Source organism: Moschus berezovskii, chromosome 2 (genome assembly GCF_049115385.1).
Source record: "Moschus berezovskii isolate FMDL1 chromosome 2, NW_MosBer_1.0, whole genome shotgun sequence".
Classification (NCBI taxonomy): domain Eukaryota; kingdom Metazoa; phylum Chordata; class Mammalia; order Artiodactyla; family Moschidae; genus Moschus; species Moschus berezovskii.
In genome coordinates, this window is record NC_142461.1 from 111,017,558 (window position 1) to 111,043,973 (window position 26,416).

General features: G+C 41.3%; 1 protein-coding gene across 2 annotated transcripts in view; it reads right to left on the reverse strand.

The window, feature by feature from the left end:
- Window positions 1–1,676, reverse strand: part of STK39 (serine/threonine kinase 39) — a 329,969-nt gene extending 328,293 nt beyond the window's left edge. For both annotated transcript variants that reach the window (XM_055397331.2, XM_055397329.2), the window contains exon 1: window positions 1,347–1,676. In XM_055397331.2, the coding sequence (XP_055253306.1) occupies window positions 1,347–1,533 (187 nt within the window). In that variant the 5' untranslated portion in view covers window positions 1,534–1,676. The remainder of the gene's footprint in view (window positions 1–1,346) is intronic.
- Between the last annotated feature and the right edge of the window lie 24,740 nt (window positions 1,677–26,416).

The window sequence follows — 26,416 nt, forward strand, 5'->3', positions numbered from 1 at the left end:
TCTTTGGCCAAAAGTTATAAAAGGCCTGGGTTTTCGAAGAAGTTTATGTAGAGATGGCTATTTAAGGTTATTTGGAGCTTTCATATCCTAGGTTACTGTTCTGCCCATCATTTGTCTATTTATTTCAGTCTATGCTATGTTGCATTCCTACAGTGGCAGGTGATAAAGGGTAAACACCTAACGAAATTCTTATTACCGGTTTTAATTTTTTAAAGGGAGGGAAGGAGGGCCGCATGCTTTTTAATGAAAAGAGGGGAAAAAAAGTTTAAATATCCTGAATTCCTTTTTCATCTTGTACGTAAACATCAAGATATAAGAAAGCAGCATCCCATCCCACCGCCAATAATGAGGGCCCACTTTATCTGGAGGGTGCCCTAACTGGGTTTAACAAGCCTCTCAGACGAGATGATTCAACAACGGTCAACACAAATCTGGTCCTTCACGTGCTTGGCCCAGGGAAAAGTAACGGCGGCTTTCTGCCATTGGACTTTGCCAGGTTTTTTAAAATCTAAGATAAGGGGATATTTGTGAGCCAACTAGAAGGCACCGAAAGACAAGGAGCAGGTCACCGAGAGCCTCGGCTTTCACTCATGCAGTTCGGCCCTGGACCACAGGGGAAGCATCGGCCCAGCACAGGGCAGGAGGCCAGGGCGCCTTCTTTCTCCGGGCGACAGGGCTGGGCAGCAGGCGGCGCGCCCGGGCACCGAGAGGCGGGTACCCGGGCGCGCCGGGCGGCGCGGAAAGCCAGGCTGCAGGCGGGCGTGGAGCTGGGGCTGTCAGGGAGGGAGGCCAGCATCCTCCCTGGCCTCGGGAAAGAACCTGGGCCTCCGGAACTCCTGCGTAGCCCGGTTACCCATGGCGAGAGGTTGCTGATGGGAGGCAGGGGTGCGGAGCTAGAGAGCAGAGGCGCGGCTGCGCCGGTTGAGTCCCCCAGGACGCGGCCCCCGGCGCGGCGCTGGGGCGCTGGAAGACCAGGGCGGCGCCCCCGCAACCCCACCCCGACCGCGGCTGCCTGCTCGCGAGGCCACCGACCACAGGCTGCGGGCCCGGCACGCGGGAGGAGGGAGATGCGGCGGCGTTGCCGGGTCCCCAGTTCCGCCGCCCCAGCGATCGGGAAGATAAAAGTTTGCAGCATGCGGCTCGTCTGCAGTGCGAGTCACATCCGCCGCGCCACCTCCTGCAGCACCCGCGCCCACCGAACGAATGAAAAAAAAAAAAAAACTGTTGAAGCCGGTAGGCCCAGAAGCCAAGCGCTCTGCCTCCAGGGCGTGCATGCACACAAGCCCAGCATCCCGCGGCCCCTGCCGCGCCTCCCGCCCGGCCTGGAGCGGCCCCGCCGCACTGACCGATAACCTCCTGCAGCTCGTACGCGTCCCTGCAGATGGGCCAGCCGATCGACTGCGCGGCCGGGGCCGGGGCCGCGGGAGCCGCCGGAGCCGGCGCCGCTGTCGCTGTCGCCGGGGCCGCCGCTGTCACCGGGGCCGCCTGCTGGGGCTGCTGGACGTGCACGGGCGAGCCGCTCGGCTCCGCCATGATGCAGCCGGAGGAGACCGGGAGGACGCGCCGGCCGGCGGACGACCTTCCACTGGAAACTTGCCTTCCCTCGCCGCCGACACCTCTCGGCCGGCGCACGCCCTCCCAGCCCGCCGCCGCCGCCGCCGGAGCCAGCCACGAGGGGCGGGAGCGAGGGAGGCCGAGCCGGGCGGAGGGAGGAGGCAGCGCCGGCGGAGGCGGGGAGGGGAGGAGGCGGCCCGGCCGCCGCGCCCGCCGCGCGCCCCGAGCCTCGCGCGCGCAGCCTCTGCCTCCGCGAGGGGAACCGCCGCCCGCTCCCGCCCAGCTCGCTGCCGGGAAGTTTCCACCCGAGGGCAGTGAGGCCGGCTTGGGCCGGCTGTCGGGGCCCGCGCCCCTCGCCCGCTCACTCCCTGCTCTCCCCGAGCCTTCGCCCCAGACGGCCGGGCTCCCCGGAAGATGGCCCTTGGGGACCCCGAGGGCGCGGTCGTTGAACCGCCGCCAGGGTCTCAGATTCAGAAAGTCTCCCCAAGTGAAGGGAACCTGAAGTTCATTTACAAGTTAGCGAGTGAGCCACCTACACGGCGGCCGTTTGTAGGGCGCGGGTTAAAAAATAACCCGAGTTGTAACTTTCCGGCGCCCTACCTGCCAATAACCCTTTCCCCACCTTGCCTAATCTAATCACAGACTTTCTGGGGTTTTTTCTTAGTGAAACGTGATGCCTTAGGTCTCTGGCTGTTCACAAACTTCATTAGTTCCAAGCCGCTTGGATCCCAGGGAGGTGATGGAAGGGCCTAAAAAGTTAGAATAAGTGTAAGAGATTTGAACTCTAAATCTCCAATTTTAGACCCCTCATAACAAAACCACGCTAACCCAATAGGTCAGCAGATAGCAGGCATTTCTTTTACAGAACTAACTGGTGTCAAAGAATGTACCGCAGCACAAGCTGCGTTGAAACTTAATTGCTGCTTTTTCAACGCTCCTAAAATTACCTCATCCTTAAAACTGCTCTGGTATAACCATAGGTCCTCCTAATAATAGGTGTCATATTTAATACTGAGTGTTCTCTGTGTTCTCCTGGTAAAGATGACCACGATTGCACCATCCTTTTCTTAAGCTGAAAGGGGGCAGTGACCCAATGGTCATAATGGTCATTGGGCCAAAGTTAACGTGTGTGGTTGTCGTGATGAGGACTATTGGATAAGAAAAATGAGCATTTGTAAAGAAAACAGATCGTGATACTTTGTCTCCTCTGTTTACATATAAAAATCTCCTTAGTATTGTGTGAATGCTGAAGCACTTTCAACGTGTAGGAATAATGAGGACTTTCTTGAGTTTTACACATTCATAAGTAAATGGTCTGTAGCTCGTGCCTTTGTTGGCTTTCTGTGAGCTGTAGTTTCTGGGAAGTGAGCAGCTCTCATTCCTGTAACTTGTAATACAGTCATTCATGTGCCTCCATGAGGATTCAGTATGGCTGTGGTGCTGTTATCCCTCTGATAGGAACTCATAAAAAAAAAAAAAATGTTACGAGTTCTAATCAAAATATTGATGGAAAGTGAACATGAGTATGCTTAGTCTCTCAGCATGATGCAACAGTTGCGGTAAAGGGGCTTCGGTGCTTTGGTCTACACACAGAACTGTATGCTGAACAAAGAAGCTGTACAGTGTTTTAGGCAGGGATGTTCCAAAACGGGGTGTTGATTTTAATGTCTGTCAGGAAGCAGACAACTTCATGAACAATTAAATTCTCGCCTTTGATGTTTAAGCAGGGAAATAAGAGGGAACAGGAATGCTCTAACTGTTCACCTCTTCAAGTGCCATTCCCTGCCTGAAGAACTTTTAAGGACTTTTTAAGGGAAAAGAAAAATGCTTAAATGAATATGAATTCCATTTTATCATATGAATTTTTATTTTGACTTTCGAACCATGAAGGCCGGGAAACTCTGAAGGCCAGGAAAGTTCTTGGAACTTAATAAGAAAATATAATGCTGTCAAGACTAATAGCACAGATTTGAATCAAACGCATATCGCTTAGGTTCGCACAAAGAACAAGGTTTTGTAGTCATATACCAGATATCTGTACCGAGCTGACTACTTTCCAAATGGCTCCCAGGAAGATGACTTGAAAGAACTGATGACTCAATGCAGACCCATCACTATTACCAGTAAACCAATCTGAAGAAGAATGTTTACTCTCAGTGGCCTTTGGCGTCATTTTTATATAGGAAGAACAGAGCATGATTTATATTTTTAACTTCTAGAGAAGCACTGGATTAGAATTTTAAGTTAGTGTTTCCATAAACAACTGAGTAAAGTGGCACTTAAAACTTGGAAATATGTGTATTTAAAAAGTATTCAAAAAAAAAAAAAAGTATTCAACTGATATGCAATTTTCCCTCAAATCCCATTTCTAAATTTAAACTGAAAGATGACAGGGGAGGAAGCCTTTAAAATATAAACAAGGTTCATTCTAATACATAAAGAATACATTCAGTCAGAAACTGTAAAACATTAGAAAAAATAAAGAGGCTAAACTTTGTTAAGTGTTTACATCTACCTCAGTATATGTCAGGGTATCTTAGCTTCAGCACTTTAAATATTTTGTGCCAGATATTCTCTATGTTGTAGAGGTCTGTTCTGGCCTCAACTCACTAGATGCAGTAGCACCCCCTCTCTCAAGTCATGACTATCAAAAAGGTCTTCTCTCAGTTTTGCCTGACTCTTTTGCAGCCCCATGGACTGTAGCCCGCCAGACTTCTCTGTCCATAGGATTTCCCAGGCAAGAATATCATTTCCTTCTCCAGGGGATCTTTCTGTCCCGACCCAGGGATCAAACCTACAGTTGCAGGTGAATGCTTTTATCTCTGAGCCCTCAGGGAAGCCCAAACAGGTCTTCAGACATAGCCAAATGTCCTCTGAAGAGCAAATCACTGCTTTAGGTAAACTGAATATACAAAATTATCCTTTTATAAACAGATAATTGCAGTAGTTATTTGCTTTACAAAGAACTTGAATAAGATTTGCTGCTGCTGCTGCTAAGTCACTTCAGTCATGTCCGACTCTCTGCAACCCCATAGACGGCAGCCCACCAGGCTCCCCTGTCCCTGGCATTGTCCAGGCAAGAACACTGGAGTGGGTTGCCATTTCCTTCTCCAATGCATAAAAGTGAAAAGTGAAAGTGAAGTCGCTCAGTGTGTCCAACTCTTCTCGACCCCATGGACTGCAGTCTATCAGGCTCCTCCGTCCATGGGATTTTCCAGGCAAGAGTACTATATTTAGATACTCATAAAACCTGAAGAAGATCAGAATATGCTACCCCAACATATGCCACTTTGGCATAAGAATTATTTTGAGCTGAAAGCAATTAAGAAACAATAGACACAGGAAGAGATCTCTTTCCTCCCCCAATCTGCCTAAAAGCAGGACATAAATTTCCCTTTTGTAAATGAAATTTCCATTTATAAAGGAAATTTCCATTTGCAAAGGTGCCCCCTCTGCCATACCAGGAAGAAAAGAACAACTCTTATGGAGATGGTGTTGAGATGAATCTGCACAGTTTCTTGTCTACCATTTGTCTCTCCCATACATTTCCTAGTTACCTTCCTACAGCTTGACCCCCACACTGGAAGCCCAAACTCCCTTTTCCTTGTCTAGTCGCTTCTTCATAATTTATCACCCTTTGTTAAAATGGTATATAAGTTCCTAATTCTAACCACCTCCTTTCACTCAATAACCACTGAATATTCCTGCACAACTGTGCATTTCACATGCAAATAAACTTTGTTTTTTTCCTCTTGCTAATCTGTCTTTTGTCATTTAATTCACAGGTCTCCAGTTATTAAACTTGAGAAGTTAGAGGAAAGTTTTTCCTCCAGTACAGCCTTTTGAATACCTAAAAGATGTGTAGTGTAATGTGTAGTAAAAGATGTGTAGTCTTCAAGACCTTGAAGAAAGAATGTACCAGATTCAAATCTTACCATTACCATCCTTTTTTTATAATGTCCAACTTTAGACTGACTTTAACTCTCTGAGTCTCTGTGTCCTCATTCACAGAAGTAACATCGTAACTTTGACATGGGTTGTTAAAACATGATTTATATGTAAACAATTTAACGTAATGGCTGACACATAGTAAATATTCAATAAAATGAAAACCCTCAATATCATCATCATTCTTTTTTTTGGCCTCACAGCATAGCATGCAGGATCTTTGTTCCCTGACCAGGGATAGAACCCTTACCCCCTGAAGTGGAAGTGCAGAGTCTTAACCACTGGACTGCCAAGGAAGTTCCATCATCATCATTATTCTTACCTGCCAAGATTTGTAATAAAACATGGAAGAAAAAGATTTACAGTAATGACAACCATGAACTGTACAGAATTCTCCCTGTGTGTGTTAGTCGCTCAGTCATGTGCTACTCTTTGCGACTCCATGGAGCCCATCAGGCTCCTCTATGCATGGGATTCTGTAGGCAAGAATACTGGAATGGGTTGCCATTTTCTCCTCCAGAGGATCTTCCTGACCCAGGGATTGAACCTGTGTCTCCTGCATTATAGGCAGATTCTTTGCCATTTGAGCCACCAGGGAAGACCAAAAGCATTCTGAGGGCAGGCATTTTTGTTTCTTTGGTTCATTGCTATATCCAAGTGCCTGGAATAATATCTGGTACAGAGCATACTCAGTAAATATTTGTTGAATGAATATAACACTTTCAAAATGGATAAAATCAGAATGAGTCAGCCATGTCAAGGGTGGATTGGATGGGAGGAAACTGGAGGTGGAGAGACCTATTTGGAAGCCGCTGAAATAGTCAAGTTAGAGAAATGTGTATGTGAATAAAGTCATGATATTGAGGATAATGATGAGGGGGTAGATTTAAGAATTATTTAAGGAAGAGAAAAATGGAACTTGATGACAGATGAGATTCCTTTAAAAGTAAAATTTCCCAAATGCATTAAAAAAGTAGATGTACACAAGTACAATTTCTAAAGTGTTTTAGAAATACTTCTTTTGAAGGAATGAGAACTCTCTTGATTGACAGATGGTCTTTCTCCCATGGCTAACATACCATCTATTGCAAAGTCACTTCTATTGCGTGGTGGGCAAAAGCCAGATATTCTTGGGTGTGAAGAATATCTATCACCATATTTCCCATCTCCAACTCTTTTGTAATTCCTGTATTAGTAACAATGTTTGAGGGGAAAGTTGTAAAATAGTTGAATTTTTATTTCATCAATTGCTTCCAAAGATAGGGATCCAATGTTTTTTGAGTTAGGGTGATGGCAGGGCATAGGAGCAAAGTTTAAGTCTATAACAACTGGATTTACGTACTTGATCTGTACTTACCAGCTGGTGGCTTAGACCCTCTGAGCTTCTGTTTTCTTCAAAGGGATAATTCTCCCAGAATGACTGGGTTGCAGTAAAGATGAAATGAGTTGGTATGTGTAATACACCTTACCCACAGGACACTCTTTAGTAATATAGTAGTGTCTCCAGGATTTCCTCCCAGGAGGGACTCAAGGGTGATGGTCTTAGGGGCATGTGGGTCTTATTGATTGAAATACATCACCCCAAAAGATGTATGTCAAAGGCCCAAACCCCAATATTTGCAGACCCTTATCTGCAAATAGGGTCTTGACAAGTTAAGATTAGGTCAAAATAGAGCAGCTGAGCCTATTGCAATGACTGACATCCCTACAAGAAGAGGAAACTTGGACCCAGGAACACAGACACACCCAGGAAGAATGCCATGTGAGGAGGGAGGCAGAAATTGGAGTGACATGTCAAGGAATGCCAAAGATAGCCAACAGCAACCAGAAGCTAGCAGAAAAGCATGAAGCAGATTCTCCTTCAGGAACCAACCCTGCTAACACCTTGATTTTGGACTTCTTAGCCTACAGGCTGTGAATCAATTTCTGTTGTTTTACTCCACTCAGTTTGTGGTACTTTGTTACAGCAGCCCTAGGGAACTAATACATTGGGATTATGGAATTCATTCTTCAGTCAACTGTGTTTCATCTGGAACAACTTTAGCAGTGAGCACCAACAGAAATAGTCACTGCTTTGGAGCCATCGCTCTACCAAAGCCCTGGACTTTATACTACAACTTGGGGGAGGGGGTGGTTTTGGGTTTTGTTGTTGTTTGGGAGGGTTTTGTTTGTTTTATTGTTTGGTTGTTTTGTGTGGATTTTTTGGTGGGTTGTTTTTTTTTTTCTTTTGGTTTTCTGATTGTTGTTACATTTTGATTGTTTTGTTTGTTTATTTGTTTTCGCCACACTGGGAGGCATGTGGGATCTTAGTTCACTGAACAGGGATAGAAGCCATGCCCCTGGTATTGGAAGCATGGAATCTTAACCACTGAACTACCAGGGAAGTCCCTATAAGTTGTTTTTAATATAATTTTAAGTAAAAAAAAAAAAAATGGGGGAGTAAATATCTAAATGAGTTTTCAGCAGAGATGTCAAATAGCCATTTAAAAAAAATGCATTTGAGAACATATGAACCTTTCCAACTTTGAAGACCAAGGCATCCTATACTTAGCATACCCATAGAGATGTCATGTGCTTGCCACTGACACAGCTGATGTTCTCAAAGTACAGAGCCGGTGTGATCCAATTTTATTAGATTAACGTGATTTAGTGTTAAGGTGTCTTTGGTTCCTATTTCCCAACTATAAATGGAAAGAAAAGCTTAAATCTATATTAGCTGAATTATTACAGACAATGCTTTCAAAATTCGTGTGATTTAAGGTGTTAAACTTACATGAATTATAATGTCCAGACATGTGTTTTCATTTATTTCCCAACCCACTGTTGAAATTGACTTTCTATTGCATTTTATGTTATGGACAAAATTGCGACGGTGACAGTTAATGCCTCCTTACTTATCTCAGAGGTTTCTGACCATGATTTGGGCCCAGAAAGAGAGAAGCCCTACTCTCTCTATCCACTGGGGAAGACCTCCCTCCATATTTAGCAAGGCTTGCCCTTTGCTAAAACATCTAAAGGCATTATAGTAAATCTGTGTGGCATATATATATACATATATATACATGTTTTTTATGGTGTAATCTGTCTAAAAGCTGATAGTCTTGTCCCAGGCAGACTGGCATAAAAATGTAATTAAAAGCAATTTGATTCTTTATTGCTCTCTCCAACGAATCCCATTCATTACACAAAACAGCATTTTCTGAAAAACTTCGCTCAACCCTTCTCTGCTTGAAATTTTTCCAAATGCCAAGGCTCTCTTTTCCTCTCTTATTAAAAAATCTTCCCACCAAAACCATCCACAAACCCTGAATACTCTTTCATCTCTGCCTCTCTTGCCTCGCGCTAGACTCAGATCTTTATCAGGAGAGGCACCTTGAGGTACCTGTATTCTGAAAAACAAAGGAAGGTCGGGGCTGTCCCGGCTTATAAGGGGTTTGAAGTAAAACACTTAATAATTAACTTATTAATTTTCTTTCATTCAGTAAACACATTTTAGGGACTATAATTTTCCTGACACTTTGCCAAATGCTTTAGAAAAATAAAAGACAAAACTTTCTCAGCCCTTAAGAATCATATAACCCATACAATCCCATTTTATCCAGTGTCCAATCTTCCGGCATCCCAGCTGCCCACAAGTTACTGAAACATGTAAACAACACTTCAAATAAGGAGAATAGCCCAAACCACAGGTCACAGAGATGTAATATGACGGGTTGATTTGTTGATCAAAATAAATCACTTCTATTACTGTTGACTGGAAAAGTCTAAAAGACAAAAACAAAGAACCAATGCCCTACTGGCACTAAAGCCAAAAATTCTAAGAGAAATGGCAGGAAATAGCAAGAAAATAAAAATGAAAACTAAGGACTTCCCTGGTGGTCCAGGCTAAGACTTGTGCTCCCAATGCAGGGGGCCTGGTTTCGATTCCTGGTCAGTCAAATAAATAAATACAATAAACTGAAAATCAGACAAAAGAGGGGAATTCTTTGGCGGTCAAGCACTTAGGACTCAGCACTTTCACTGCCATGACCTGGGTTCAATCCTTGGTCGGGGAGCTAAGATCCCACAAGCCACACGTGATTAAAAAAAAAAAAGTCAAAACTAAATAGAGAGCAGAAGAAGAGATGGATATTAGAGACAGCTAGAGATGTAAATGCTTTTGTTATTAAGCAGTTAGGTAAGGATGCAGAAATGGCCTTGAAAAAAGCAAAGAATCATAAGGAAAGAAGTTCAGTGTCAGGGGCCAAACCTGAATCCAAGGAGACACAGTCCAGGTGCAAGCACATATGTCTACACAGTGTGAGCAGCGGGACGGTGTCACACCGACCAGCGCTGGCCCAGCCCGGCATGCCAGCATGCCAGAAAGCTCTCCCAGGGTTGCCAGATCTTCCGGCTGCTTTAGGAGAAGCCAACAGATCTCATGCAACAATTTCATGCAAAATTTTTCCATTTTTAAATATTGGCCTGACTTGATAAAATACTGCACAGAATCTGATACCATATACATAATGTTTTAAAACAAGAAAATGCTAAACACACTCTTTAATAAATACATAGTGAAACATGGGTCTGAATGATAAACAAGGATAGTGGTTATCCCTGGAGAGGACAGGGAGAGGAAAGGCACACAAAGGGATTCTATGGCATCTGCAATGTTTTATTGCTTTAATAAAAATCTGTAATAAGTATAGCAACAGGAAAAGATTTGTTAGATTAGATGGTATGTCCATGAGTTTCTATTATATTAGTGACCCTACTGTTCCATACATTTGAAATATTTCACCATTATAAAACAATACTACTACACAGGCCAAACATTTTTAGTCCACGTCAGACCAGTGGAGCAGAGTTTTGCAGTATCTGCATAGCACAATTGAAAAGGCATACAGCTCACACTCAGGTTAGACCAGGGTGAACAGCACTTTGGCCACCCCTCCCACCTAGAATAAAATATAGGCGGTCCAGGTGGGTTTCAGCCTGGATGGACATCAGAGTCCCCTGCTCAGCTTGTTAAAACTTCCCATGCCTGGGTGTCACCTAGATTCTACTAAATCATAACCTCACCTAGAAACTGGTTAGCGAAGAGATTCTGATGTGTAGCCAGAGTTGAAAATAACTGTGATGGTCCTGAGAACATGACTGTGATACAGGAAAGCCACAACAACAAGTAAAGCAACCAAGTCAGGGGCTCCCAGTGAAGTGACAGCTCTAAAGGCTCAGCGGTCACTGATGGCTTTCCTGAATTAGACACGACAAATGACAATGAAAGTAAAGTACTCATTTAAAAGGACTAAATCTTTTTGTAACAAGAAAATTGAAATAAGAATTGTTGAAAAAGTATTTTTCAAATATTTTCATTGAAATGGTTAGAACAAAGTTTAACTCAGTGCATTATTTTAAAGATACAAACTGTATACCTGTGCAAGCTTGGGACTGTGGAATGATGGAAAGATGGATAAGCACCATCCCTTAACTCTCAGTGAAACTTAATATCTAATGGAACAGACAGACATATCAAAAATAATTTGTCCCTTGGGGAGATGGAGACTGGTATTATATGATTCTAGTTTGGCCTCAAAGATTCCAAAACTAGAGCATTCAAGTTATTGGGCCACAGTGTCTTATTTTAACCATTCTCTGATGGCCTGGGTTTGGTACGGAGACCCTAGAAGAAGAGCAGAATGGAAAGGAATCATCTTAAAATGATTTCAATTTCATATGGCATTACATGTATAAAGAATTAAAAAATGATGTGTTGACATGGAAAAAATATAAATGTCCATTGATAGAAGAATGGATAAAGAAAATGTGGAACATAGAAAATGGAATACTATTCAGCCATAAAAAGGAATGAAATGATATTTGCAACAACATGAATGGACCTAGAAATTCTCATACTAATGAAGTCAGAAAAAGACAAATACTATATGATATCACTTATTTGGGGAATCTAAAATATGACACAAATGAACTTATCTATAAATCAGAAACAGACTCACAGACGTAGAGAACAGACTTGTGGTTGCTAAGGGAGGGGGTGGAGGAGGGATGGATTGGAAGTTTGGGATTAGCAGATGTAAGCTATTATATACAGGTTGTATAGCACAGAGAACTATATTACTATATTCAGTATCCTGGAAAAGATATGAAATATATATATATGTGTGTGTGGGTATGTGTGTATGACTAAATCACAACACTGTAAATCAACTATACTTCAATATACATTTTTAAAATGATGTCCTGAAAAACTGTCCTTACTATAAATTAATCAGGTTTATCCACAAAAGTCTCTTTCCTGATGTAAAGAGATTTGTGTCCTTTGCAATAAAGAAGACATCAGTGTGACTTTCTCTCTCAGAACCCCACGTGTGAATGGACCACCGACTGAATGAATAGAATTTCAGTCCTTATAACCACGATGGCATTGGATCATAATACACTCCTTTAGGATAAATTTCAGGAATGTCTATAATGCAAAGCATCTCCTTTTACAGCAGTAGCTACAGATTATGGGTACATTGTATCGAGCATTTTAGGCTCATTATCTTGATTCATCTTCACCTACAACCTGCTGAGGCAGGTCGCATTATGTGCATTTTTATAGATGGAGAAACTGAAGGTCACAATGGTTAAACAACAAACTGAACCACATCTCAGTTTACTTGCGGCAGAGCCAGGATTCAAACGTGCTCTAACTCAGCACTATATTCCTTCATCACTTGACAAGGAATATTAGCTATTATTATATTAAAACTTTTAAACAAAATTTTATTAAGTTAAATTTCAATTTAATTTTAATTAAAAACTCCAGCTGATGTACTATGTGGTTTAAGCCCATTTAAAGCCAGAAGGTCAGGCTGTAGATCGCCAGGAGACAATCACTAAGAGTGGTGTGTTCCTTCTTCAGGCATCAGTTTTTGGTAATTTTGAGTTTGAAGACAAATATTCCGCATGTGCCTCTATTTCTCCACCCGAATATTATAAATATTAGCTCCAAAACTACCTTTATACACTCTCAACAATACCCTGTGAACAATGGCCATTGTTAATCTGCGTCTTAAAAAATGCTAAAGTAACAGTTAGTTTGGATAATCAATACAAATAATGTATTAGTTTGGTCTTTAAATCTCTCATGTAAAAGCTACATGACAGTATTTCATGGTTCAATGAAGCAGTTAGTTTAGTCAAGTAGTGAATAATCTTCAATTGTTCCTCAAATACCAAAAAAAAAAAAAAAAAAACAACAGTGATGTATAGCTAAGTAATTCAAGAGACTAGAAAAGGCTAGGTAATATTACAGAATTTTGACACATGCTTCAATAGATAATCCAATAATTTTTTCATTCTTATGAGTTTAATTCTTTAAAAACATAAAATAAATTTTTGAAAAAAGGAGAAAAGAATCACTGTGTTTTAGTGTTATTTTCAAGTCAATTAATGCACATTGAATATTGAAAATTACAGTGGGCTTACCACTTTGTGTTCCTGTGACTGGGCTGTCAGAGCAGGCCTGTCATTGCCTTAACCATTTGAGCGCATAAAGAAAGGCCCTTATGTTTTCCTCTCTCATGAAAATGCATGGCCCATTTTGTGTTTTCCACGGATATGGCATGGATTTAATTCAGCGAGCGAGGTACTCGCTACACTAAAAGAAAGGGTTCATGGGATTAATACGATGTCAGGAAAATATTATTTTATTGGCTCAAACATTTTGTTCAAAGATAGCAAGAATGTTTATTGTGCGATGGGAAGCAGTAGCACAGTAGAAACCCAAAGAGTTCATATATCTGTTGACAGAGTTTTGTTCTTTCAAATAAGCAATCATGGGAATAGTGGCTGATGACAAATTTAGATTATGAAAGAGCTTCATTAATTTTTTTATTTTGAATAAGTATTTGTACAAGTTCTAAAAGTTTAAAGTAGGAAGGGTATAAAGTGAAAACTGCATCTCTCTCCCGCCTTGATCTTTCACCCACATGTTTCTCTTTCCTAGAAGCAGCTATTATTGCCTTGTTCTTGCATGCTATGCATATACAGCCATATTTATATATTGTTTTTTATACTAATCATAATATACATACTGATCCATAGTCCCGTTTCTTTACTTTAACAAATGTCTTGGAAAAGATGTCAGTTCAGTTCAGTTCAGTTCAGTCGCTCAGTCGTGTCCGACTCTTTGCGACCCCATCTCCGCCTACCCCCAATCCCTCCTAGCATCAGACTCTTTTCCAGTGAGTCAGCTCGTCACATGAGGTGGCCAAAGTATTGGAGTTTCCGCTTTAGCATCAGTCCTTCCAATGAACACCCAGGATGGATCTCCTTTAGAATGGACTGGTTAGATCTCCTTGCAGTCCAAGAACTCTCAAGAGTCTTCTCCAGCACCACAGTTCAAAAGCATCAATTCTTCGGCGCTCAGCTTTCTTCACAGTCCAACTCTCACATCCATACATGACCACGGGAAAAACCATAGCCTTGACTAGACGGACCTTGGTTGGCAGGGAGTCCTAATTGTTGCTGTTATTTTTTTAACCTAGCTCTATGCTGCCCATGTTCCCTTTTTCACTGAGGTACAAGTTTCATTTAGTAAGATACAGAGATTCAATCTGATGCATTTTGAGAATTGAATACTAGTGTGTAATCATCTCTCAAAGCAAGATGTAGGACATTTCATAATTCTTTTTTGCATGGATGTGCCATGACTCATTTAACTAGATCTCTGTTTTTGCACTCTTTTCTTGCTATAAATAAGCTTGCAGTAAATAGTATGAACATGTATGATACTGCATATATCTTGGTGCACCTATGAGAAACTTCCTAGAATTAGGATTGCTAGATCAAAGGGTGTATGCATTTTTAATCTGGAAGGATATTGACAAATTACATGTCATAGGGGTTGTACTAATTTACGTTCTGACTGACAAATTATGAAAGTTCTTTTTGCAGTGTACTGTGGTTAGTAAACTTCTTGATCTTTGTCCACTGGTAGGTGAAAAAGTAAGATTGTAGCTTTAGTTTTGTTTCTTTCATTAGGATGATGCTGGGCATCTTTCCCTGTGTTTAAGAACCATGAAACAGCTTCATTCCAAAAGAAAATCTGAGCCAAAGAAAAGGTGCTGTGAAGACTGTGCAATGCGTATGGAGTGGTGAACAGAAACAGAAGATTTAACATTTATTCTGACCTTTCAAGAGAAGCTGGACAAAGGAATGTGTTTCTGAGGACATTAGAAACTTGAGGAAACTTGATATTTTCAGTATGGCCTGAAAAGGAGAAGCCAAAATCTTGAAAGGTTCAAGAAACCAAAGTTCTAAGAAAGTATGCCTGCCAGAATCACAAATGAGGACAATGTTAATTTGTTTCCTCAACATAAATGTTATTGTCAATGCTGAATTAATCAACAGTCAACAGGCTTCTTATGCAGAAATTCTAAAACATCTGTGGGATTGTGTACTATACAAATCACTGCTTGATCATCCATTTTATTTACTACACTTTGCTTTGGACAACCTTTGGCTAGTCTTTAAAATCAGAGCCATTCTGAAAAAAGCAACCCAAACAGGAAAGAAAACTCAGCACTAAGGATCTTAAAAAGAGTGACTTCAGTTCTAATGGCAATTCCAACAGAAAAGATTCAAAATACTTGGGACAATACTGGAAATCACTACATAGTTCCCAATGTGACTTGTTTGAAGGAAACAATACTCTTTCAGATTTAGAAATTCTTATTTTAAGTTGGTTTCATTGCTGGATAATTATTTATGCCATGTTAATCGATCAATCAGGGATACTTCAAATTCTTCAGCTACCCTTCCTCTCTCCATAAAGTGTTTCATGGGAGAACAATGGAACAACAGAGAAAACTATTCCATAATTTATTAGACTCCCACTCATTAGCTGCATAGTATTGTTAAATTTATTTCTCTTTCTTGGACATCAGTTTTATGTTGAATTCCTACAACAAATTGTGGTGCCTAATTAATTAATAGTCTCTGGCATATAACAGTTTCTCAAAAAAAATGTGTGTTCACTTCCACACATTGGTATTTGATTAGGATTTGTTGCTAGACCCAGAAGTAACAATTAAAAATGAAACTCTTAAGATTTCAAAGGACTGAGTATGAAAGATTCAGGTTTCAAATTAGGAAGAATTTTCTTTTACCAACACCTGTGATAAAAAAACAAACCTTAATAGGAACATTTAAGGAAAAGAATATACAAAGACATATTGTCAGAGTTTATTTGCGAAGAATAGAAATCAGTTTAGCTAGTTTACAAGACATTAAAAGACTTTCAGATTTGGGGAAAGGATAATGGGACTCAGTCTGGGTTGAAGTTTCAGGAAAGCTTCCCACAGCCATATTTCACTGTTGGGGCATTAACCTGGGTTGAATAGTATCCCCTCAAATTCATGTTTACCTGAATCCTGTAAGTGTGACCTGTTTTGGAACCAGGATCTTGCAAATGTTATCAAGATGAGGTTGTACTGGATTAGGGCGAGCCCTAAGTGAACATCTAGTATCCTTAAAAGGAGGCAAAACAGAAGAGACACTGGCCCATGAGAAAAGGACATTTGAAGCTGAAGACAGGGATTGGAGTGAGCCAAGAATTGTCAGCAACCCCAGGATCTAGAAGAGTCAGGGAAGGATTGGCCCCACAGCCTTCAGAGAGAAAGCAGAGCTCTACCAATAACTTGATTTTGGACTTGTAGCCTGCAGAATTGTGAAAGAATACATTCATGTTGTCTTATTTTTTTTAGTATTATTTTTTAATTTATTTATTTTAATTGGAGGCTAATTACAATATTGTAGTGGTTTTTGCCATACATTCACATGAATCAGCCACGGGTGAACATGTGTTCCCCATTCTGGACCCCCTCCCACCTCCCTCCCCATCCCATCCCTCAGGGTCATCCCAGTGCACCATCATGTTGTCTTAAACTGCCCCACGTTGTGGGGCTTTGTTAGGGCAGACCTGGGAAACTAATATAAGTGCCAAGGGAGCTGCTGAATCTTCCATAATCAGGGATGCTCCAGTTCTAGAACCACCCTTCTGCCTCAATAGTTAATAAAATTTCAAGATCAGGAAACTACTACAGTCAGGAGACCAGGCAACCTGAGGTGGTCAGAAAATATCACTCTTGCTGGTTCCAGAACTGTGGCACATCTGGTTCTAGCAGTCTACACTCTGTCATATGGCATAATGCAGTGTTTCTTGAACAACAGGACTTTAGCTAATACTCCCACAGAAAAAGCAAACACTTGATCATCATTTTATCCAGCAGTGGAGGAAGAAAACGCAGCAGAAGCACAGCCTCAGAGTGGCAAGATCATCTGACAGGTCAGTCCTACATCACATCCAGAATTCCAGCTGCTAGGGAGTCTGTGTGTGTGCTCGGTCAGTCACTCGTATTCGACTCTGCAATCCCGTGGACGGTAGCCTGCCAGGTTCTTCTGCCCATGGGTTTTTCCAGGCAAGAATACTGGAGTGAGTTGCCACTCCTTTCTCCAGGGGATCTTCCTGACCCAGGGATTGAACCTGTGTCTCTTGCAGCTCCTTCACTGGCAGGTAGATTCTTTACCACTAGCACCACTTGGGAAGCCCTGCAAGGGAGTCTTGGAAGTATAGTTATTAGTTTTCCAGACCCCCGCAATACAAGAAGATGAAACAGACCTTAACCAATCCACCATATTTACTACAGAAAGTTCATTCCTTATCCTTTTTTGTGTGTGAACATATGCTTTCATTTCTCTTAGGTAAACGCAATTTGAAATTTGAAATGAAATTATTAGATGATTGGGTGACATATGTTTTGCTTTATGAGAAACTGCCATAACGTTTCCCAACGTGGTTTATCATTTTACAGTTCCTCCCACTAACAGTGTGTGAGCATTATGGCTAGTTCACATCCTCTCCAGCATTTGGTGTTGTCAGTCTTTTTAATTTTAACCATTCTGGGGATGTATAACCAGTTTACTTTTTAACTGTTAGATTTGAGGAATATTTCCATAGTCATCGAATTCAAAATTCACAAGGTGCAAAATACTCTACTATAAAGTAAGTCTCTGTCCTAGCCTCTACTCTATCGTGCAGTTTCTTGTTTATTCTTACAGAGATGGTCTGTGCATTTTATAGTGCATGAGTATAAATACTTTTCAAAGACATTTTTGTACAAAATGCTATCCTGTTAATAATATTTCAGATATTTCTTCATAGTATATATAATAATTAACCAGTCCTCTGTTTCTGTACAGAAATTAAATTAAATTGTTCCTGCACGAGTCTGTTTCTTCCCTGCCCATAAAAGTTGTCTTCCTTTATCCCTCTCTTCTTCCCCTATTCAGTATTAGCCTACCACAAAGCTAGTAACAATAGTTTATATATTTATAAATATATGTATTTTTAAATTCACTCTTACTAGGTTACCTCTAAATTTTTTCACCATTTTTGATTGTTAAATTGCATATGAGTCAACAATTAATATTCAGGGGAAATATATACTCAGTAGGGTATAAATCTTTACATGTGATGTGAATGTATAAATTAAAAATGTAAGATTTTAGGCTACAATCGTATCTGACAATAAACTTTCAAAAGAGAATAATCTGTAAGTATAAATGCCCAAATGGTAGGCTGAAATTATTCTTTTTACTATATTCTGGTGGCCATTAATATATTAACAGTAAACAAGAAGCATGATTAGAGATGAGACAGGGGAGCCACATGTTTATACCTATATATACTCTGTTTCTTGTTAGCCTATTATCAGTTCCTGTTTTTATGTTTGATGATAAGGAAGAACATGTGGATTTTTGTGATACTTAACTGTTTTCCTAGCAAGTTGTAGTTATGTCTCCTAAGAATGCACTCTTTATTCATGAGACTTGATGATCGCAAAGCTTGTTAAACTTGTTCATTAAAAAGGAATCTGTGCTTTTTTAATAACTCATTAAATGCCTCAGTCATAGGCTGGAGCCAGCACATGTGGCTTGTGAGAGTCAACTGGGTGTATGTCTCTCCAACTTGACCTTCAGTGACTTTACATTTTTATCTTGAAATCAGCCATGGTGGAAGTATTTACACCACAGAAATGCACAAATAGTACAAATCAAAGTCCTATTTTTCCCCCTGGACCGCTGGTTGTAAACATTTGCCAGCACACTACTGAAGGTATTTGTTGCAGTAAATTGAATTTGCTCACTTAAGCTGTATATGAATTCATCAGACTTGTGTTAATTAATCCACCATTCTAGCTGCTGTTTTCTTACTAGACATGAGCATTTTGAATCAATCTCTCTTATACATGTAGAAAAATTAAGTGACTTCTGGCAGAGGTGATTTTAAAGTATTTTCTCTGCATCTTTGTAATTATACTGGCTTTTTCAATTTCTCCATTTCCTTGATTGATTTTTGTCTAATTCATCGTTAAACTTAGAGGGGGGTATATTCTCACTAATGGTTTTGTTTTGTAACTGACAGTTGTTTATATTTTTTAAATATATGTCATTTGGCATATAGATGTTATTGTATGCATTTTTGTTGTGGATTTTACTTTTAATCAATATAAAATGATTCTTCACTCCATTTAATGATTTTTGTCCTGAGTTCTACTTTGATAAGAATACTGTCACATTTTCTTTGTTTTATCTTTTGCCCATAGCTTTCACTTTTAATTTTTTATTAGTTTATTTGAATTGGACCTTTCATTAAGTAGCTTATACTTGGAGGTGTACGTATTTATTATTTTTGGCCACTCTGCACAGATTGTGGGATGTTAATTCCCCCACCAGGAATTGAACCCAGGTCCCAGCAATGAAAGTGCCAACTCCAAAGCACTAGACTGCCAGGGAATTCCCTCAGAGGTGATCTTTTTAATCCAATCTGAGGATCTTTTTCATTATATAGTAAAATTCAAGCAATTTGCATTTATTGTAAAAATGAATGTATTTGGCTTCCTTTTTATTTATTTTATGCTTTCTATTTCTTCGTGTTTGTGTGTGTGTGTGTGTTGAGTTGCTTTACTCGTGTCTGACTCTTTGTGACCCTATGGACTGTAGCCTGCAAGGATCCTCGGTCCATGGGATTCTCCAGGCAAAAATACTGAAGTGGGTTGCCACGCCCTCCTCCAGGGGATACTCCCAACCCAAGGATTGAACCCATATTTCTTAGATCTCCTGCATTGGCAGGCTGGTTCTTTACCACTAGCACCAGCTGGGAAGCCTATTGCTTCTTATTTTTTATAAATCTTTACGTGTGATGTGAATTCAACAGCTGTGATTTGCATTTCTAAGAGCACTTTCCTTTTCTCTATCTTCCTTTTCATCATTACCTGTTACAGTTTCATCAATGTATTAACTTTATGAATTTTGTAAGCATACATATAATTTTCCAAATCTTCTTATTTCTTCAGAATAACAATATGATAATTCAGATTGGCTCCAGCTTTTTAAAATTGTATGTCGTTTTCAACAGTTGATTTTCTCTATTGAATCATACTAACAGAAAGGATTCTAGCCATACTGCTTGTGTGCTGTGCTTAGTTGCTCAGTTGTGTCCAACTCTTTGTGACCCCTTGGATTGTAGCCCACCAGGCTCCTCTGTCCATGGGATTCTCCAGGCAAAAATATGGAGTGACAAGCCATTCCCTTCTCCAGGGGATCTTCCTGACCCAGGGATTGAACCTGGGTCTCCTGCATTGCAGGCTTTACCTTCTAAGCCACCAGGGAAGCCCAACAATGCTTACTGTGCACTTGTTATGAAGCAGGGTTTGTGCTAAATGATTCACACATTCCATTTTATTTAATCTTCACAACAACTAGGAACTACATAAGATCATCCTCATTATCCATGGCCACTGCAAGTTCTCTATCCCTCTTCAAGAATAAGGCTGCTTCACACAGAATTCTGCTCACATCCCAATCTACCCACCTACAAGGAACAAACACTTAAGCAAACGGAGATGATCCCCCGCACATCCCTGACCATTGTATGAATCCTAGTTTCTCATCTGATCCCTCTGAGTCAAAAGTTTTCTGTCCCTCACAGCTGTATTCTAGCTTGCTTTTGCTCTTTTGAGGATTAGCTTGGCAGTTATGCTTTGATCTTCTGGCCAGTCCCAGCCACAGGATGTAAGCTTCCTTACATGTCTTTCAGAGACTTATGTAAGAAAGCAATATCATGCGTTTATCAAACTTACAAAATTCCTATGAACAATTTATATCACTGAGGCATTGGCATCTGGATTTTCCAGATGGTGCTAGTGGTAAAGAACCTGCCTGCCAATGCAGGAGATGTAAGCAACGTGGGTTTGATCCTTGGGTCAGGAAGATCCCCTGGAGGAGGAAATGGCAACCCACTCCAGTATTCTTGCCTAGAGAATCCCATGGACAGAGGAACCTGGTGGGCTACAGACCACTGGGTCACGAAAGAGTCAGACACAACTGAGGAGACTAGCACGCACACACGAAGCATTGGAATCGATTCTGGCTCATCTCTCTGTGTAGGTTCCTACTGCAAAGTCTCAGACCTGGAACAAGTCATACTGTGGTACTTTTGTTTCCCAGTCAGCTTAGAATGGCCAGCATTCTTTGGGAATGTAGAGTGACAGGGAAGCTACTGCAGGATGCCTGCATTGCACATCACCTGTAGCATCATGAACATCTCTGGGGGACTTAGTCCTGTTTTGTTGCCTCCCGTAGTTGCCCTCATTATCAGTAAGCCATGGTTGGATCCCTTCTCTTTTCCTGACCCTGCCATCCTCATCATTTGAAGCCCAAATTCAAGCCAGATTAATGGGTAATCTTGCTGGGCAGGTGTATGGGCTGCCATACAGGGTGATATAAGTCAGCTTTCACTGTGTAGCAAACCACCACAAAACTCAGTGGCTAAAAATGACAACTACTTACTATCACTTATGTCTGAAGGTTGGTGGGGATTTTTTTTGTCTATGCTGGGTTAGTTTAATGGCTCGATTACTCTTGGCTGGGTTTATTCTTAAATCTGTTGATCAGCTGATAGGAGAGATTGTTTTATTTGTTTCTTTTTCTCTTGGGTAAGTGGGCTAGTAGCCTGAAGGAAGAGATGCAAGAGGAAACGTATAAAGATTCATTTCCTGTGGCCCAAGCTTAAAACAAGCACACTGTCAGTTCTGCCCATAATGAGTCATATGATGAGCTCAAAGACAAGGGCATGCAAGATGGTCCACAGACATTTGAGGCTATGGCAAAGGTGTAGTTGCAGAAAAGGGTAAAGAATCGGTATTAATTAATAGTGAAATCTAGCTTAGGGGCCAAATCATTGCTGCAAATACAATGATATGGAGGAGATGGATTTATCAAGACTCCCTTTTAAACAGAGTACTTTATATGTTTGGAAACTAAACTTTGTAAGAAACTGTAGGGGAGGAAAAGAATACTTTTCCCCTGTCCATCTTGGGTTCTCTGGCTGGAGTCCTATAAATTAGACTAACAAAAGCCAGATTAACAAGAGAAAATACAGACAGGGGTTTATTAACATGTACAGTGTGTATACACATGAGAACACTTAGTGATGAGTGACTCAAAGGGATGGTTAGAGCTTGAGCTGCATAGCATCCTAACAAAAGATCAACTTTTAGAAAAGTGACAGAACAAAGGAAAAGGACTTTGAGTATCTAAATTGTGGGAAAAAATATATGGGAGAACTATATTTGTTTGTTACACAGTGAAATGGAAAATAAGGTCTGGTTATTAAAGTTTGGTACGTTGATTCCTCTGGTGGCCACCATCTCTGGGCTGATAAGAATCTAATTAATTCTAGTGATTACTTCTGTCCTTCCTGGTAGAGAGGGAGGAGGGCATAACTTTACACACATATGTCCTGATTTTAGGACATAGAGGACAGAGAGTTTTCCTTATGTCTGCTTCCTCTTAGTTGACTTCAGCTCAAAATAATCCTTATGTCAAAGTGGCATGTTTTGCAGTAACATATTGTTATCCTTCAGAATTTCAGGTTTGAGATGCAGTTCCCAAAGGTCTTGTGTGCTTAAAACTAGCTAATTACTAAACTACTTTACAAAGAGGGATGTCAAGTAAACCAAAGATGTTTTGCTTTACAGAGTGGGATATGAGAGTCTGGACCAGAGACAAATACTTGGGGGGAGAGAAAAGAGACTTAGTATGGCTACCATTCTGTCTTTTGTTCATTGAATATTCAATCCCACCTGAAAGTAGGTGCCAATCAATAGAAATTCATTTTGATGGGCAAACTATTTCAGAACAGCCACAGGCCCCCTAATATTGTGTTCCAGCCCTACTTACAGGAAGTCTCCCTGTAGAATCATCACCCCCAGGTACCCACTGTATTTCTCAGAGGAGCTGCTGGGCTCGGCTGTGCCTCCCCTGAGGCCTGCAGCACCTGCAATCCATTATGGTGAAACTTGCAAAGTCTAAAGCTGACAGCAGTTTTTGCTTTGGTATGTAATCCACACGGTAACTGGTGTTTCAGCCAAGGTCTAACCGGGAGACAGAAACCACCTGGATATTTAGAAGAGTGTTCAATGCAGAGAATTGGTTATCCACAGGGGAGAAAACAAGCTGAGAAGCCAAAATGGGACATCAAAGCAACGTAGAGATGAACAACAGCAGGAAACCTCTGCCTCTGCCATGTGTGGAAGGACAGAGGGAAGATGTGGTGTCACAGGGGTCCAAGGTCATCTAAGGAAAGTGGAATCATGCTGGTCTGACAGTGTGAGTCCCAAAGCAGAGTGAAGGGGAGAAAGAGCCTGGTCTCTCCTTCCTTCAGTCTCTAAGTTCCTCCAGCTTTTCCTATCAGTGACCCCATCTATCAACAGCCATCACAAGCAGCCTCTCTCTGCATGGAGCAGGGAAGGTAAAGGAAGAGCTGTGGCTACAGTCCAGGCTGGCAGGCTCCCTCTCTCATCCTGGGCTATGCTCAGAGGCTCAGTTATGACCAACTCTTTGCCACCCCATGGATTGCAGCCCGCCAGGCTCCTCTGTCCATGGAATTCTCCTGGCAAGAATACTGGAGTGATTTGCCATTTCCTCCTCCAGGGGAGCTTGAATCTGCGTCTCCTGCATCTCCTGCGGGGCAGGTGGATTCTTTACCCACTGAGCCACCTGGAAGCCCTCCCCATCCTCACACTTTAAAATCCCAGTGCCCTCCCCCTGCTAGTGCTGAGGATTCCCAGGAGACGTGCTTGGCTTTGAACTCTCCTCCCACTGACTTTGTTAGGTTTAGAAATCATCTCAGCATCCCAGATGTGCTATTCCTATTGACCCAGATACAAACTTTTCTTACTTTTCATGAAACAAAACAAAATGAAAAAGAAAACTTACATCTAAGGCATTTGGTGAATTTATCTGTTTCTATAAAGATTGACAGGAAAAGAGATTTACTGAAGAGTAACCAATTTTTTAAGTGGCTATTAGAAAATCTTGTGTTTTAAAGAATTCTGACTGTCCTTTCTACAGACAGAAATGGGCTCCTGTCTCTTTCCACCTTATTCAACCTTCGTTTCTCTGGTTTCTCTGGCTCATCTTCACTTTGCCTTAGTCCTCACAGGGTCAAGAAATAAAATAAAAGTCCACCACTCTGCCACCCCCGGCTCTTATCTGTGTCTGTGTTTCAATTCTCTTCAATCTCTCCTCGGAACTGAGCCCCAGGCCAGCCTTTACACATCCCAGACCCGGGACTGAACTTTTGAAAATGACATTGGAATGCTAAGGTCAGGGTAGAAGGGAGATCCTCTGTCTCCTTTTGCTCTGGAGAACCACGTCCTGACTCGCTTCACATTTATCTCTGATTTTTCATTTTCAATCAAGTATTCTTATTAAAGTTGCATGACAATAAGCCAGGACAGGTTCGGTAGACCCCCGCCAGGCACATCTGGCTTCTACATGAGAGATACATGTACAGAAAGCTGAGTTCTCACTTCACCATGTGGTTAAGTCTGAAAGATGACCAGTGATAATCTTCTAGACCCTCCCCTGTGGCAAGGTAAAAATAATCACCTTTCAACAACAGGTGGGCACTTACTGATACAATGAAGTTTAGCCCGACATGGGTGGCTAGAACAAGCCAACTGCTTATCCTCTGCTAGAAAAGGGAGGACTATCCCCAACTACACCATTCCTGGTCAATCAGTTACCTGGTGTTCTAGTTGGTCGGGCTGTGTCTGTAGCTCTACCAATCGTTGATGCTTAAGGCCTCCAGGAGACAGATGGCAGGAAGAGGAGGACATGTGGGAAATTATAGTTCAGGAGTACAAGCAATATACATGGTAAGTTGAAATGGGCACTCATTTTACTATTGAACATAGCAGGTAATCTAACAATCTTTCTTAGTATAAATCTATGACTAACTTTGCTTTATTGTTTCACAATCCTTTTTATTTTGCAATAAAAATTTCCACAGCAATGATATTTTTAAAAAGAATATGCATGTTTGGAGGGGCTTCCACAGTGGCTCTGGAGAGGGAAATGGCAGCCCACTCCAGTATTCTTGCCTGGAGAATCCCAGGGACAGAGGAGCCTAGTGGGCTGCCGTCTATGGGGTTGCACAGAGTCGGACATGACTGAAGCAACTTAGCAGCCCCAGTGGCTCAGCGGTAAAGACTCTACCTGCAATGCAGGAGATGCAGGTTCGATCCCTGGGTTAGGAAGGAGGAGGGCATGGCAACCCACTAGTATTCTTGCCAGGAAAATCCCAGAGGAGCCTGGTGGGCTACAATCCACAGGGTCGCAAAACAGTTGCACACAGCTAAAGAGACTGAGCACAGCATAGCACAACACATGCATGTTTGGGATAATTTTACTTAGCATTCCCCCTGCCCTGTCTTTTATCATAAGTTACATTAAAAAATAATTATTTACTTAAAAAAATCTGGTTTCCTTATGTTTGGCCATATTTTTATCTAGGGGCAACAATGGTGTTAATGAGCAATTTTAAAAAAGACTCCTTTCCTGATTTTGCTCAGCAAACCTAGAACCATGCATTATTAAGTAACTACTGAAGCTAGAAAATCAAATCCCTACCCTTACAATTATACAGTGGAAGTGGGAAATAGATTTAAGGGACTAGATCTGATAGACAGAGTGCCTGATGAACTATGGACGGAGGTTCATGACATTGTACAGGAGACAAGGATCAAGACCATCCCCAAGAAAAAGAAATGCAAAAAAGCAAAATGGCTGTCTGAGGAGGCCTTACAAATAGCTGTGAAAAGAAGAGAAGCGAAAAGCAAAGGAGAAAAGAAAGATATAAGCATCTGAATGCAGAGTTCCAAAGATTAGCAAGGAGAGATAAGAAAGCCTTCCTTAGTGATCAATGCAAAGAAATAGAGGAAAACAACAGAATAGGAAAGACTAGAGATCTCTTCAAGAAAATTAGAGATATCAAGGGAACATTTCATGCAAAGATGGGCTCGATAAAGGACAGAAATGGTATGGACCTAAAAGAAGCAGATGATATTAAGAAGAGGTGAAGAATATCAATTCTTCAAGAATTGATTGAAGAATTGTACATGACCCAGATAATCACGATGGTGTGATCACTCACCTAGAGCCAGACATCCTGGAGTGTGAAGTCAAGTGGGCCTCAGGAAGCATCACTACAAACAAAGCTAGTGGAGGTGATGGAATTCCAGTTGAGCTATTTCAAACCCTAAAAGATGATGCTGTGAAAGTGCTGCACTCAAAGTGCCAGCAAATTTGGAAAATTCAGCAGTGGCCACAGGACTGGAAAAGGTCAGTCTTCATTCCAATCCCAAAGAAAGGCAATGACAAAAAATGCTCAAACTACCACACAATTGCAGTCATCTCACACACTAGTAAAGTAATGCTCAAAATTATCCAAGCCAGGCTTCAACTATAAATGAACCATGAAGTTCCAGATGTTCAAGCTGGATTTGGAAAAGGC